The 13153-nt window shown below is 39.0% G+C and overlaps 1 protein-coding gene across 2 annotated transcripts; it reads right to left on the minus strand.

The window, feature by feature from the left end:
* Positions 1-1508: 1508 nt before the first annotated feature.
* On the minus strand, positions 1509-2477 carry LOC126513650 (olfactory receptor 10C1-like). 2 transcript variants are annotated; one of them, XM_050162135.1, is made up of 2 exons: positions 2143-2474; positions 1509-1710 (listed from the first exon to the last, which is right to left on the minus strand). In XM_050162135.1, the coding sequence occupies exons 1-2, from the start codon at positions 2472-2474 to the stop codon at positions 1509-1511; spliced, it is 534 nt and encodes a 177-aa protein (XP_050018092.1). The 2 variants fall into 2 exon arrangements, with proteins under 2 accessions (XP_050018092.1, XP_050018093.1); XM_050162136.1 differs by having other exon boundaries at positions 1509-2477.
* Between the last annotated feature and the right edge of the window lie 10676 nt (positions 2478-13153).

Genomic DNA, 13153 nt, shown 5'->3' on the forward strand with positions numbered 1-13153 from the left:
AGGCCTTATCAGGTGATCTGCTATAAAGCTGCAGAGAGACTGGGGGTTTGAATTTGCTGAAGAGGAGAAGCCTTGACTATCCACAGTTAGAATACTTTTTCTCCTGGCAGAAGTAGCCTGTGGCTTCCTGGAGAATGACTGCTGGTTTTGGCATCCAGGATAAGTGATGTGTGGGGGAAGAAAGGTCGGAGGTGAGTACCTGTGTGTTGCAGTGAAGATGGGAACAGAGATGGAGATGAGGCTGATACAAGTCGTTTGTTATAGAGCTGGAGGTGTCAAAAGCAGTTGGATTTGAAATATAGAAGGGAGAGACTACGATCTGCAATTGGTCTACCTGTTTCCATAGTCTGCAGGACCTGCTCATCCCAGGGAATGCCTGCAGATGTTATGTACTGGGATATCAGTATGAAGAAATATTGGGTGAAGAAATATTGTACGAGAAGGTCTACATGGTCTGTTGGGTAGGGTTTCAGAGAGCAGGGGCTACTATAGTGGGTGTTCTGCTGCAGAGCTGGGGATGAGACTGGAGATGGGACTGGGAAGAATGGAGGGAGAGGTAAAGACATTCAGCTTCCCTGGCCTGAATGACCTGCAAGTTCCAAAATATTGACCATTTAGCATTAAAAAAAACTTTTATGGAAACACTTGAAAATAAATGTTTTCTTTAATATTTTAAAGGAAATAGTTTCAAATTAACATTTCAGTATATTGTAATATTTACACTGTTTTAGTTAATTACAATTTACAAAAGAATTCAAAGACTTTTAGCATGTGACACTATAAAATAAAGACATGAACTGATATAAGACCATTATATAGTTACTTTGGAATAAAGATTTCTGTGTGATATATCTGGATAGGGAGCAGAAGTCTTGGGGGCATCAGGGACTAGAATTTGCAAAACTTCTGAGATATAGCAATTTAGATTTTCATCCTGAACTAAAACAGAATAGAATGCTCTCTACTGTATTGGTCTCTTTAGTTGTATCCCTTAGTATTTGAAATCATTTCAGAATTAGTAATTAGAACATAGCCCTGAATGCAGAGATACCTTCAAAATTACAAAGATACTCAATATAAGTTGGAACTGGAGGTTACTCTCCTGCTTGCCAGTTCCCAAATGAACTTGCAAAGGCTTAATATTACTTATAATTGTTTTGCCAATGTCTCAGGCATATTACTGATAAGTTCCCACAATTAAATTAACCAGTTTTTACTATTCTCTGTATTACTATGTGGCTGGGCCTTACTGGGAATGATCTGGCATCTTTCTCCCTCAGCGTCTCCCAGACTACCTTCTTTTTTCCTGTTTGGATTTCCTGCCTAGCTATATTCTGCCCTGCCATAGGCCAAAACAGCTTTATTCATAAACCAATAAAAGTAATATTCATTCACAACATAAGAGTGACATCTCAGATCAATAAGTCAGACAGAAAATGCATCAATGTTTGTTTGTTTACTCTGGTTCTATATGCATGCTTATTAGTGAATAATTCTGTGTGTTTCTGTTACCTATTCCTGCTCAGAACTTTTCTCAGGCCCAGAGTTCTCCTCAGTGCTGCCTTGACTTCTTTGTTCCGTAAACTATAGATGATGGGGTTCAGCATAGATGTCACCGCTGTATAGAAGAGGGCCAAGAATTTATCCATTCCTGGTGAGTGACTAGCCTTGGGCCTCAAGTAGGTAATAGATGCTGAGCCATAGAAGAGTGTGACTACAAGTAGGTGTGAGGAACAGGTAGAGAGAGCTTTATGGCGTCCCTCGGGTGAAGGCATCACCAGCACTGCAATCAGAATCCGGACATAGGAAGAAATGATCAGTAAAAATGGGCTGAATATGCATAGTACTGCCGCCACAAAGACAGCAGCCTCGTTTTGGGATGTATCTCCACAGGCAAGTGCCAGGAGGGGTGGAAGGTCACAGAAGAAGTGGTCTATCTCACAGGGCCCACAGAAGTCCAAAGAAAAAATAAAATTGGTCTGTCCCAACCCTACTATGCATCCCATTCCCCATGAAACCATTGCCAAATGGACACATACCCCACGGCTCATTCGGGCTGCATAGTGGAGGGGGGAGCATATGGCCATGCAGCGGTCAAAAGCCATGGCTGCCAATAGACTGCACTCAGTTATTCCAAAGAATGAGAAGAAAAACATCTGTGTGGCACAACCCTCCCGAGAGATCCCTCGGGACTCACTCACAAGACTCTGCAGCATCTTGGGTATGACAGAGCAAGTGTAGCCAATCTCCAGGAGAGACAAGTTGGCCAGGAAAAAGTACATGGGTGTGTGCAGGGCTGGACTGGTAAAGATGGCAAGGGCTATGAGTGCATTGCCTGTCAGCGACACCAAGAACATGAGGAGGATGAGGGTGAACAGGAGGAAGCACTCTCCAGGGACCTCAGAGAACTTGGCAAATGCAAAGAGTTTGACAGACAAGCTGTTCTCCGGCCACAGGGAGCAATTGACACTCATCTCCTGGAAGAGAGAAGAGCAAGTCATCAGAAGGATTCTTGCAGATGAGTGAAAATATTCAATTTATTCCTTAAGATCCTCAGTTAAGTCAGAGACAGAATCATTAGCTTCAGCGGTAAAATTAGTGTTTACAAACAAGAATTTATCTTCACAGAGTTTCATATCTAACCCTTTTCTCTGCTTACCAGATCAGGTGATTTTTCCAACGTGTACTAAACATTATACTGAGTGACCCAGGATTTAGGACTTGTGCTGTATACTTGTCTTTCCAGCCCTGATGAAGTTGAGGCAGAAAGCTTACCATTGCTTTGAGTTCAGCCTCACATGTGGAGTAAGATATCAGCCAAATAAAAGAAAAGGGAAGCATTACTTGTGGCTCAATTCTTTTTGCATGTTTTTCATTGATGAGTTATCAACATCTCCCCGAAAATCTGCTCTCCCACCAACTCAGATCTATGCTTTTGTATTGTGTTCTCCCCACCCATATTAGAGTGTATTAGCGCCAGAGTACTCGGTGATTTCTATAGCTAAGATGCATATACATGCCTTAAAATAGAATTCCTTCAGCCGGGCAGTGGTGGCGCACGCTTTTAATCCCAGCACCTGGGAGGCAGAGGCAGGCGGATCTCTGTGAGTTCGAGACCAGCTTGGTCTACAAGAGCTAGTTCCAGGACAGGCTCCAAAGCTACAGAGAAATCCTGTCTAGAAAAAAAAAAGCATGACTCATATTTATGTGAATGTAAAATAAATCAAATAACATCTTCGAGAGCAGACAGGCCATGAACTCACAGAGATCAGTCTGCCTCTCTTTCTAGGTGCTGGGATTAAGAGCATATTCCACCACCACACAGCAATTTCCATATCTTAATAGTTCCCATCTTTTAATAGAGCATGCTTTCTTAGTGAGAGTATCATGGTATGCACACTAAATATCTATTTGCTTATTATTATTCATAAGATCATATGAATCAGGGCATTGAGTATAATAAAGCAAAAAGTAAAAGAGATGTGGTCTTGGTATGTAGTACAGGCTGGCATCAAATTCCCAATTTCCCTGCCTCAGTCTCTTGAATGGTGGGATTCCCACAGTAAGTCATCGTGCCCCACATGACAGAAATTTCTCTTTAGCCTTTCACTCAATGGACCTCATATTACAATCCTATCAAATTGCTTGCATTTTGCATGTGTAGTATTTATCCACTTCATTTTCTCTTTGCTCATTTTCTCACTGGGAGGCTTCTGTGTCCTTGCTTCATTGTTTGTCTGGTAAACTCTTCAGTTCCAGCATAACTTTGTCTTTTTTTTTTCTGTAAATCACACAACTCTTCCACCTAGCAGTCATATTCCATGCTTTTCACACTAAAACTGCTAAAATAGCATCTACCACTGTGGTGGTGATTGCTTCTCATTTCCTTCTGAGTACCCCTTATACAGAGACTGTGTACGGACTTCACTTTTCTTCTTTTTACATTTGCCATTTTAACAAACCGTAAATTCTCATGTAATGAGAAGTTTCAGTGTTTACCTTACTCTGCCTCCTTAGATATTCTGCCTGTTAGTTCCCATTATATCCTCTGGAGTTCAACCTCATGTTCCTCAAATATTTCACATTCAGCCTACTCATTTATCTCTCGGTCTGGTATTTTTTTTCCTTTCAAATGAGATGATCCTTACTATTTTGTGTGGTATATGAAATTTGTTTTTTTTTCTGCCCAAAATCTGAATACACCATGTTTTTCTGTCAACAAGAGCAGAATAGGAGATAGTTTCAACCAATTGGTCCTCCCTCTATTCACTTGATAAATCAAATATCACCAGGTCATGCTATGTTGTATGTGAGTAGATCACATCATGGTTGATCCACAAACCAAATGTGAGCTTTAGGGTTCCCAAATTATTTTAAATAATAGTATTAGCAATGTTAATTTAAACATATAAGGCATGTATATACATACATGTCACATGTACTTGTATGCCTGCATATCAATGCAGAAACACACGCCTGTGCACATAGAGTAGAATAAGGGTTCACTCTGGGAAGACTGTGTATCAGTTAAAATATTAGTATAGACAACAATGCAAATAACACTGTTTGTTTAAACTCTGTTCTTTAATTTGACCACTTATTAAAAGGGGCTGAGAAAGAAATCTATTCCCCCATGAGACTGCTTTAGTGAGAACTAGGTTACTTCCCTAAAATCACTTTTAAAGTGGTCAGGTGCTGAATGGTAACTAGCCACATAGGATATAAACATGATATATGTCTACACACAGCCATACTATATTTACCTTTGTGTACACTGTATTTTGGGAAAACTCACGCCACAATCAGTAATCTTTGTTCCTATCATTAATTGCTCTCTAAATTATATTTTTTATTTTGTGGATAATGGAAAAGCAAGATTAATTAAAACCTGCATACATATATAAAAATGGTGCCTGCATCTTCTTTCCTGAGAGGATATAAATGTGTATAATGCATTATTGTATCTATTAGATACATATTTACCTGTGCATGCAGAATTTCTAAAAACTTAAGGGTAGAGAACACGTGGGCTGACTTAAAGTTCTGATGAGCATGAAGCAGGAAGTCTGGGATTACTTGGACTCTCAGGGAATTCAGCTCTTGTAAAAATAGCCAAAACACTGAGTATTCTCTTGTGATGCATTTTATACTTACTTCAAAGTACTGTAAATTTTCCTGTGTACTATATTAAATTCAAATATCTATATTTCTCATATATTTTGTATTGACAAAATCCACATGTGACTGAACAAAGGAAAATAATCCAAAAAGCCAACCCAGAAAGAGCTATGTTTTAAATTTGAAATATTTTCTTAAATACCCTGCACTTAGTAGTAGTTTCTATATTTGTATAACGAGTTCTCCATATAAAGAGTGTGTTCTTGAATATCAATTAAATTTTCAGGAACTCAGTTTAGGAAACGCAACCAGAATGATATATTTTCACCTCAATCTGTGGAGTGAGAATGATTTACTCAGAAGGAAGATTCTTGAGAAAGAAATAAGGGTTGGAATACTCTGACATAAATATCCCATCTGCCTCTCACCTGTTACATTTTCTTGACCTTAATTTTGGAATCACTGGTTCCTTGTAAACACTACATGATGTAATCTTCCCCATCATTCTAGCTAAGCTATTTTAAGTGGTTTTATACCAATAATCAGCTATATTTTATACATAGGCCTTCAGTGTTATAATGTGTGCCCTAAGAACTGGTAAGGTCTGGAGGTTCACTTGGCAACTAGCTATATGCAAGAGGATTTTGGTATCTTACAGTCTTGGTTTTTGCATGGTACATTACACATCTCAGAGCCCCAAGTCAAGCTCACTATACGTTGTTCTGTTTTGTGAATGATCCAGGTGAAAAACATCATTTTTCCTGGTGTCAGAAGGTTAGGAAAGTTCATTGGTGGGTTCGGTTCCTTGTCTGGTCTTGTAAGTTATGACACACTGTAAGATACTGTTTCTGAAACAGTGCAATATCTGAATGTAGAAACTGTCAGGAAGTGAGAGAATTTCTGTAGATTGAGCAGGAAAAGATAATTAGGATGCTTACTCCCATTTTACCAGTTTTACAACATTCACTCACCAAGGACCATTTGTGCAGCTGAGTGACACTTTAGGTCAACCCAGAAGAAAGAGTGGATCGCTTGATTAGATTACAACATACCATATAACATGAGTATCACGGTGACAAATGAATTCTAATTTACCAGGAAACAAGCGATTAATAGCAATAGAAAGCTGTTTTCTGAGGTGGATGCTCAAGTCTGCACAAACTATAAAAGTCTTAACAGAAGCAGACAGTAAGTAATTACAATAAAAATAACAGGAAAATGTTATGAGTATCAAATATCCTTTTATATACCTTAATTCACTCTCCACAGGCCTAGTCTTGATAAATTAACTGTTACCTACCTCCAATCACAGTACTTGAAGAGATAATTAAGTAGTTTCTGCTTCTGATTAGCCAATCCTGACTTTCTCTTCATCCTTTCCTTACAGCATACAGGGGACACACAACATCCCCATCCTCATCTCTGCATTGTACTGAAAATCTTCTGTTATGATAAAAAGTCATGGCTGATCTCAAGAAGATTGTGTCTCAGGAGAGAGCACCACATCCTTCAAGGTAATGTCCTAGTATCACACATGTGCGCGTGCGCACGTGTACACACACACACACACACACACAAGCATTACTACTCCTAGAACACATCTGCACTGCACTTTCTTCTATTCTGGAAAACAATGAGCCCTAAGCATATTATACTAAAATTCTTCTGTTTTCCAAGTCATTTTCATTTTACTCTCCCCAGGAGACTCACATTCTCTTCTCACTGGTGAGTTTCAGGAGTCACTGCATTGCCCTCCTGAGAGTCCTTATGGATGGGGCCATAGCTCTGGGCAGAGCGACCTCACTCTGTAGCAGCCCTTTCTCCTAGGAAATAGTTCTATCACAAAACATCTGAATCACCTCATCCACAAGGAGGGTGTTCCAATAGCCTAACCATGTTTCCACTGCATCAGCTTTGCCACAGGCAAAAGTTGGGAGCATGGGATTGGGATGGGGTGAGGGGAAGGGGAGAGGGGGAGAAAGAAGGGAGAAGGGAAGGATTGGGGGGAGCTTGGGAGAGTGGGATGATTGAGATGGAGGAAGGGCAGATATGGGAGCAGGGAAGAAGATATCTTAATTAAGGGAGCCATTTTAGGGTTGGCAAGATACTTGGCTCTAGAAGGGTTCCCAGTCCCAGATGTCCAAGGGGATATCCCCTGCTAGGTCCTTGGGCAGTAGAGAAGGGAGTGCCTGAACTGGCCTTGTCCCATAGCCAAACTGATTAATATCTTGAATATCACCATAGAATCTTCGTCCGGCAATGGATGGAGATAGAGACAGAGATCCACATTGGAGCACTGGACTGAGCTCCCAAAGTCCAGTTGAAGAGTAGAAAGAGGGAGAAGATGAACAAGGAAGTCAGGACCGTGAGGGGTTCATCCACCCACTGAGCTGGTGGGACTGATCTAAGGGAGCTCACCAAGGCCAGCTGGACTGGGACTGAAGGAGCATGTGATCAAACCAGATTCTCTGAATGTGGCTGACAATGGGGGCTGACTAGAAGCCATTGATAAAGGCACTGGGATTTGATTCTACTGCATTACTGGTTTATTGGGATCCTAGTCTGTTTGGATGCACACCTTCCTAGGCCTGGATGGAGCGGGAAGGGCCTTGGACTTCCCACAGGGCAGGGTACCCCGTCCACTCTTAGAACTGGAGGGGAGAGGGAGGCTGAATGGGAGAGTGGGAGGGATATGGGAGGAGGGGAAGAGGTGGAAATTTTGAATGGTATTATTTATAAAGCAAAAAATAAAAATAAAAAAGAAAGTGCAATGACCAAATTATTCATCCATTGTTTTCCAGTTGCATCAAATCCACCAATTCTTTATTTCTCATTTAATTAAAATGGATTTTTTCTCTCATAAAATATGTACCGATTACAGTTTGTCCTCCCTCTACCACCTCCACTCCCTCTCCACCCTCCCTCCACACAGGATACAGTCCCTCTGTCTCTCATTAGAAAATAATAGGTTTCTAAGTGATAACAACCAAACATAATGAAATTAAATACAAGATAAGACAAAAACCATCACATCGAAGCTGTACAGTGAAAAATCAATAGAAGGAAGAGCTCAAGAGAAGGCACAAGAACCAGAGACCCACTCATTCGCACACTCAGGAACCCATGAAAACACTAAACTGAAAGATATGCAGAGGACCTGGTGCAGACCCGAGCAGGCCCTGTGTCTGCTGCCTCAGTCTGCGTTCATATAAGATTTGCTCAGTTGGTTCAGAGCCTTGTTCTCCTGGTGTCCTGCATCTCCTCTGACTTTCCCTCTTTATGCCTCCTCTTTCGCTGGGTTCTCTTATCTCTGAGGAGAGGGTTTTGACGAAGATTTTCCATTTAGAGCTCTGTGTTCCAAGGCTTTTCTCTCTGTGAAACGTCTGTCTGTGTGTCTGAATTTGTTTTCATCTGCTGCAGTGGGGAAGCTTCTTTGATGATGACTGAATAAGGAAGGCTCTGATCTATGGGTGTAGCAGAATATCTTCGAGGGTCATTTTGTTCTTACTTTTATTTTTGGTTTTGAGCACTAGCATTTTTTGTCCTAATCCCTGGTTCCTGGACACTCAAGCAATGCCACATATTCAAACCATACATTGGATAATTACTCCCACAATGCACTGCATTGTGCCACTGTTGAGCCTTAGTATATCATATAGGCAGGATAACATGGTTCATCAAAGTTTTGTGGCTGGGCTGGTATATACATTTCTCATTTGGTAGACTGTAGAATACTTCCTGTACCAAAGATGCTAGATCATGGGGGTGAAGGTTCTATATAGGCACCAGCTAGATGTCTCCAGCCCAATGAGTTGTGTGGGAATTGTGCTCTACATGCATGATGTGATTTTTTTTTAGCTTGAGATTTTGTGGGATTCCTAAAAGCTGGAGAGGGGGTGTCTCTGACACTTTTGCCTTCTCTTGGAACTCTTTTTCCTCTGTTGGGTTCTCCTAACCAGCCTTAATATGAGGGTTTGGACCTAGACATAAAGCATCTTTTTATATACTGTTCAATTGATATTACTGGGAGGCCTGCTCTTTTCTTAAGAGAAGCTCAGGAGCCATGGATCTCGGGGAGAAGAAGAGGGGGAATGTTGGGAAGAGTGGACACTGTGGTCAGAAAATATTGTATGAGAGAAGAATGAATAAAAAGAAAATCAGATGTATCCCCAGTTACCTACTCGTTATTGCTATGTCCCTCATATTTGCCCATTCACTTACAAATTCATTGATGGATTAGTTAACTGATAAGGTAAGTGCCATCATATCCTGTTACCTCTCAATGATGCTGCAAGGTTGGAACTAAGCCTTCAGCACTGGAGCCTTTGGGACATTTAAAAAGAGAAACCATAATAGGAACAGGTAATCATGAAGGGCTAACTTCATGCCATAACCAGCTCTCATAAAGAAGTGGTTAAGAAGGTATCCCCAATAGATCAACTCCTCGTTTTTGAGAGACTATAGAAAACCAGTAGGAGAAGGATGCTTGCGAGTCTGCAATTGTACTATTAAGGATGTGGAATGTTAGTATAATGACTGTACTTTACTCTCTATACTTTTTAAATTTTAGTTTTGAGATTACAACATAATTACAACAATTTTCCTTCTTTTTCCTCCTTCCAAGCCATCCCATACACCCCTTCCTGCTCTCCTTCAAATTCAAGGTCTTTTCTTTCACTAATTGTTATTGGATGCACATATGCATATGCATATACATTTCTAAATATAATCTGTTGGCTACATATAATGCTACCTATGTGTGTTCTGTTTTGTTTTGTTTTGCTGACTGGCACTGGACAACAAATTGGTATGCTCTTCCCCGGGGAAACAATTTCTACAGCTCCTAGGTTTTCTAGTTGCCTATAGTTCTTTGTGTAGCCTTGAGACCTCATGGGCTTTGCCATTTTCGGTTTGGCATATCCATTGGTATATGCCCTGTATTCTTGCCCACATTACTTCAGTTTTGTTTTTATGTAATCAGTAATTGAGGGACTGTGATTTTAAACTTAAATATCAGAAAAAGAATACTTTCTGTTCTTTAGTGTCTGAATTTTTCAGATCTTCATTTTCAGAACATGCCTTCACCATGAATGGCTCAGTGGATTAGGGAAGAAATTCTATGCCACCACTCAGTTGTCAGGAGAGCCTTCTAGCACTGTTACTGTGCTGTCAATGTCTCTCTAGATGGAGCTGACTCAGAAAGCACTTGCTGGACTGCAGTTGCTAAACCTGAACTCTAAATTTCTGCTGAAGATTGGAAAGCTTGGATGTAAATATATAAAAAGGGAGAGTAGAGGAATAAGGATAGGAGTTACGTAACAAGAGATATCAACTGTACCAATGTCTACAAACAGTGTAAAAGGAGCTGATATTGACTCAGGTTCACAGAGGCTGCTCTTGTTTTGGTAAATCTGGTCAAATGGATGCTTGACATTATATGCAGTCTTATCTTGGAAGAGTGCAACATGCAGTTTGACTTTTGAATGTTTAGGACACAACGGAACTCTAGTAAAGTCCTAGTATCTGTAACTGCTAGACACTTTCATTCTCAGTGATCCATGATCAGAGACTAGAGTATAACCTATGACATAAGAAATATAATTAACCTTTGCACCTAATTCTTGGCAGAGAGCTTGTAAAACTTTTGGAATATACCTAGTAATAGGAGTGTCTTTTGTAATTCACAAGGAAACCCCTTTGCTCACATCAGAAATTATGGCAATGGGATGAGCTCAGGTGAGTTCTTCTACATAGCTTCAGTGTGAGAATACTCAATAGAAGGAAACTCATGATAAATGTTTCCAATTTTCATTGGAATTGGAAAGTAGACTGGGTTTGTCTGCCAAAATTCTAAACAATTAATTTCATTAATTTCTTGTTTTGTACACATGTCAGAATTCTGGGAGGATGATGTGCTCAGAGAGGTACAAAATACACAACACCCACTCTCCAAAGCTTGTACAAAGGAAAGACACAGTACAGATGAAAAATATCTGCAATCTCCATCTCTGCCGACGGTACATCCAAATATGCAAACAACCTTGTCAACTCCCCTTGTTCCCTTTCTGCCCTTTCGTTCTTTCTCCCTTTATCTCACTTGTGTCCCACTAAACTTTTCTACTTCCTCAAAAATTTCTTTCCATTACTGTAGTCCTCTTTCTTGTTTCATGCCCTATACCAACACACATACACATGTATACACCTGCAAAACATTAAAAGCTAGAACTCACATATGAGGGCAAAAATAAAATATTTATTTTTCTAAGTCTCAGTTATCTTGCTTAATATAATAATTTCTATTTTCATCCATTTATACAAATTTAAATTTTGTTTTTCTTTGTAGTTGAATAAAATTTTATAAGATATATGTATTACATTTTCCTTATCCATTATCTGTTGCTGGATACTTAGACTGATTCCATTTTGACCCTATTTCCACCCTATTATAAATATGAATGTACAAGTATCATAGTGGTAGGATTCAAGTCCTTTGAGTATATGCCTAGGATTAGTATATTTTTAAATTAAAATTTATGCCTTAGAGGGCTCTTAAATCATCTATTTCCATTTTAAGTTACCTGGCATTATCCTTTTCCAATTTGTATTTTAAGCATACTGAACATGATGTAAGGAACCACTAAGGTAAGCTGCCTTCAGACTTAGCAACATTATTAAACATGGTCCCATCCATAGATAAAGAGCTACATGCAATTAATGGATGCTGGAAAAGGAATAATCAGCCTTTTCTAGGTATGAGACCACTAACAGATTTCCCAGTCACAGGCAGTCAGCCACAAACACATACATATGAGCAAAACTGTATTCTTTTGTATATGTTCATTTCAGATGTTGATATAAATGAACACAATTATATATTACATATATGCACATATATATTATATGTACACATATATGTAATTTAAATAAAGAGATAATACATTTGAGACAGTTGGGGATAACATGGAAGGAGTTGGAGGGTTAAAGGAAGGATGAAAATAATGTAAGTCCAATACTCATGTATAAAATTCTCAAAAACAATTTAAAAAAGAAAACAATATTTTTTGGTGAGAATTACAGAAAACATAATTGCTATATACTAAAAACTTAAAGATTTGGTTGTGAAGTTGCTGTTGTGTATTTCCCTCATCAATTCAAACCTGTGCTAATGGCATAGAATTACAAGTTTCAAAATCCACTGAACTGTAATGGATTTTAGGAAAGTCATAAAACCATTATTTAAACGATTGATTAAATATTTGCCAAAGTAAAAAAAATAATCATGGTATCTTCTCATAATTCCTCTTGTGGCCAGCTTGGTTCTAGTTTACAAATAATAATCCAAGTTCAAAATATTTAATATAAAATATTTATGTCCTAAATTGGTGCAGGTCATTTGGAAAATCATGGAGTCAGTGGCTACTCAAGGTACATCTGCACATATTTCATAACCAGTGTTTGAGAATAGGACAAGTGTCAACACTCTGGATAAGAGAATATTAAGTTTAGTCATGATTTTACTTAAACTGAACTGGCAGATATGAACAGTAACAAAAGAGCAACATAGATCGTTGTTGCAGGATGACAATAAAAGTCAAACTTCATGTAGTATTAGTAAACAAGGCTTCCCTACCCAAACATTATTAAATAGGATGATTTTTGTTTAATGTCTTTTATTGCCTTTTGAAGATGACAATCTCTGTAACATTGATGGTTTTGCATTTTGTTTGTCATTCCCACTATATATGTAGCTCAAAAATATCTGTAACATAGAAAATAAAAATTGGATAATACACCCATTTTATTAAAATATGAAATTTACAGTGGAGGAAAAAAGTCTAACTCTAATCCCAAAACTGGGGTCACAAGAGACCAAACTCAAATTAAGGAATGTGAATTCAAACTAGTGAATCTTAGAGGAACAGCACAAGGAATCCATGTTGGGCCTGGTTCACCTTGGCCAATGCTTTTGAATTGAGTAGTTACAGGTGCACAATATGTAAAGCAGTGGAAATGAGGTATAAGTAACTCAGAATAC

This window comes from Alexandromys fortis, unplaced genomic scaffold (genome assembly GCF_014885135.2).
Source record: "Alexandromys fortis isolate MF-2015 unplaced genomic scaffold, M_Fortis_MF-2015_v1.1 scaffold_128, whole genome shotgun sequence".
In the NCBI taxonomy this organism is placed as follows: domain Eukaryota; kingdom Metazoa; phylum Chordata; class Mammalia; order Rodentia; family Cricetidae; genus Alexandromys; species Alexandromys fortis.